Genomic DNA, 2,897 nt, shown 5'->3' with positions numbered 1-2,897 from the left:
AAGATGCTTAAAATTTGCTTGCTGTATTTTGTCCACACATAATATGGCATTTCTTGACCCCTCCGAACTGCCCAAAAACCCAATATCCTTATTCGTAGTATTCAAACAAACAAAAATTCTAACAGATTCTCGACTCTCGACACTGACTTTCGATAACAAAAGATTCCCTTATTGTTATCTGAGTTCGTCGTCGATTGTTTTTACGCATAAAATCCGAAGAAATTCCAAGATTTATCCCTTTGTTTTCTTGGAATTCATGATACCTTATTTTTCCTACCTAGTTTTTGTTCTTATTCCTTTTGTTTCCTGAAAGGGAGACCTATATATATATCCCTTGGTTATATATAAATCCGTCCATTTCACCACTTCCCAACATTTTCACACATCACAAATTTCTCCATCTGGTGTTAAAGATGGAGGGTGTGGATCATGAGGAGTTTTTGAGTCTTGGGCTAGCTGTTGTTACGGATTATAAGTTAGGTTGTGAGAGGAAGAGGAAAAGGAAGAGAAAGGAACTCGGGTTCGCCTCGGATTCGGGTGATCATGAAATCTGTGAAGAAGGTAAAATATTGTCACTCCTTCAGTTGAGGGAACAAATGATGAAGATTAATGATCACATGAAAGGTCCCTTGTCTCATCATGAAGATGGAAAAGGGCTTCATTTGATCCACTTGCTGCTCATATCCGCCACTTCGATAAACGAAAAAAAAGTTGCCTCAGCTATGAAGAACCTCACGGAATTGTACCAGAATGTGTGCTTGAATGGAGATTCTATCCAAAGGGTCGCTACTTATTTTGCCGATGGACTTGTTGCAAGGCTCCTTACGCGAAAATCGCCGTTTTACAACATGATAATGAAGGTTCCAACTCCGGATGAAGAATTCTCAGCATTCACGGAACTATACAAGGTGTCACCATTCTATCAATTTGCTCATTTTACCGCAAATCAAGCCATTCTCGAAGCCTTCGAGAAAGAGGAAGACACAAACAATAGAGCTTTGCATGTCATAGATTTCGACGTATCGTATGGACTGCAATGGCCTTCTTTGCTTCAATCTCTCTCAGAAAAAGCAACTTCCAACAATAATAGAATATGGATCAAGATAACCGGATTCGGCAGAAGCTTGGAGGAACTTCAAGAAACAGAATCAAGATTAGTGAGTTTCGCCAAAAGCTTCCGGAATTTAGTTTTCGAGTTCCATGGCTTGGTAAGATCATCAAGCACCATCGAGCTTTTCAAAACCAAGAAAAAGATCAAGAACGAGACAGTGGCAGTCAACTTAGTATTTCATCTAAACTCATTAAACACTTCCTCCGATATCTCGGAGACCTTAACATACGTGAATTCGACACGTCCCTCCGTGGTCGTGCTGGTGGAACAAGAAGGAACCAGAAACACACACAACTTCTTATCAAGATTCGTCGAATCTCTGCACTATTTCGCGGCCATTTTCGACTCGTTGGACGACTGCCTCCCCCTCGACAGTGCTGAGAGGTTGAAGATCGAGAAGAACCATCTCGGAAAAGAGATCAAGAGTGTGATAAATCATGACCATAAACTAGAGAGTGAGATTAATAACTGTACAAGATTTGAGAAGATGGAGACATGGAAGTGGAGAATGGAGAGCCATGGTTTCTCGGGGATCAAGCAAAGTTCAGTGTCCATAATGCAGGCAAAATTGCTGCTGAAAATGAGAAGCCAATGTTGCACTACTCATGATGGAGAAAATGGTGGATTCAGAGTTTTTGAAAGAGATGAAGGGAGAGCTATATCTTTAGGGTGGCAAGAAAGGATACTCATCACTGCCTCCTCTTGGTGCTGTGTATGATAGAAAATTAATATTCTTTTAACATATATATATTCTTTTGTTTTTATTTTTATTTTTTTGCCTTCTTAATCTTTACGTTCAAATTTAATTTTCAGGATCATGATCAGTTTAATTTTATGTTGGGAATTTAGTGTGTATGATAGAAAATTAATATTCTTTTAACATATATATATTCTTTTGTTTTTATTTTTATTTTTTTGCCTTCTTAATTACGTTCAAATTTAATTTTCAGGATCATGATCAGTTTAATTTTATGTTGGGAATTTAGATGCATATCCTTTATATCTTACACTTTTTTTAAACAGTATATATATTGTAGTATTAATAGAGCAAATCAAACACCAAATTATTAATCATTAATAACGAGTGAGTTTGAAAAATGACCTTGCTCAATCAAATTTTTTGATTTATGACCTTCTTTCAAAAAAGATTTGCAAAATGACCTTCAAATACAAAGAAAATGCAAAAACAAAACAAAGAAAAAAATTGAGAAGATTATATTTCTAAATCATGGTCAAACGAAAAGTTAGTTAAATTATTTTATTCGGATATTTCAATAACAAAATATCCAGCTTAAAAAAAAAGAAAAAGTTTTCTGTGAGTTCTCATGGATGTAACTTTTAAGAGAGATCCACTCTATTAATATATGTAATTAAAATTAATATTTTTGATATAAGTATTTGATTCTTATATTTTTATTAGTCGATCAGAGAATCAAGTCGTTGATCAAATTTTAGCTACTTTATAACTAAGATAGCTAGTTTTCAGCACGGTTATATATCGTCTTTTTTATTGTCGGTTATGTATTGAATGTTTTAATTAACATTTTTTTTACTAAATTATGAAAATTATTATTATTATTCATAAAATAGAAGGAAAAATCCCTTGTGTATTGAATTTTTTAATTAACAATTTTTTACTAAATTATGATAATTATTATTATTATACATAAAATAGAAGGAAAAAGAAAAATCCCTTGTGAAAACGAAAAGTTGACCGACTGTCCAACCCCCAATATCCGAGCCCTAAATCTAATTTGTGAATCACTATCAAACGTCACCGTTTAAG

At 34.4% G+C, this 2,897-nt stretch overlaps 1 protein-coding gene across 1 annotated transcript; it reads left to right on the top strand.

Moving 5' to 3' along the window:
- The first annotated feature begins 413 nt into the window (after positions 1–413).
- LOC140879756 (GRAS family protein RAM1-like) lies at positions 414–1,829 on the top strand. Its single transcript, XM_073283681.1, has one exon. The coding sequence runs from the start codon at positions 414–416 to the stop codon at positions 1,827–1,829; it is 1,416 nt and encodes a 471-aa protein (XP_073139782.1).
- Positions 1,830–2,897: the final 1,068 nt, after the last annotated feature.

This window comes from Henckelia pumila, chromosome 1 (genome assembly GCF_033568475.1).
Source record: "Henckelia pumila isolate YLH828 chromosome 1, ASM3356847v2, whole genome shotgun sequence".
Taxonomy (NCBI): domain Eukaryota; kingdom Viridiplantae; phylum Streptophyta; class Magnoliopsida; order Lamiales; family Gesneriaceae; genus Henckelia; species Henckelia pumila.
This window is presented reverse-complemented; position numbering and strand designations above follow the sequence as displayed.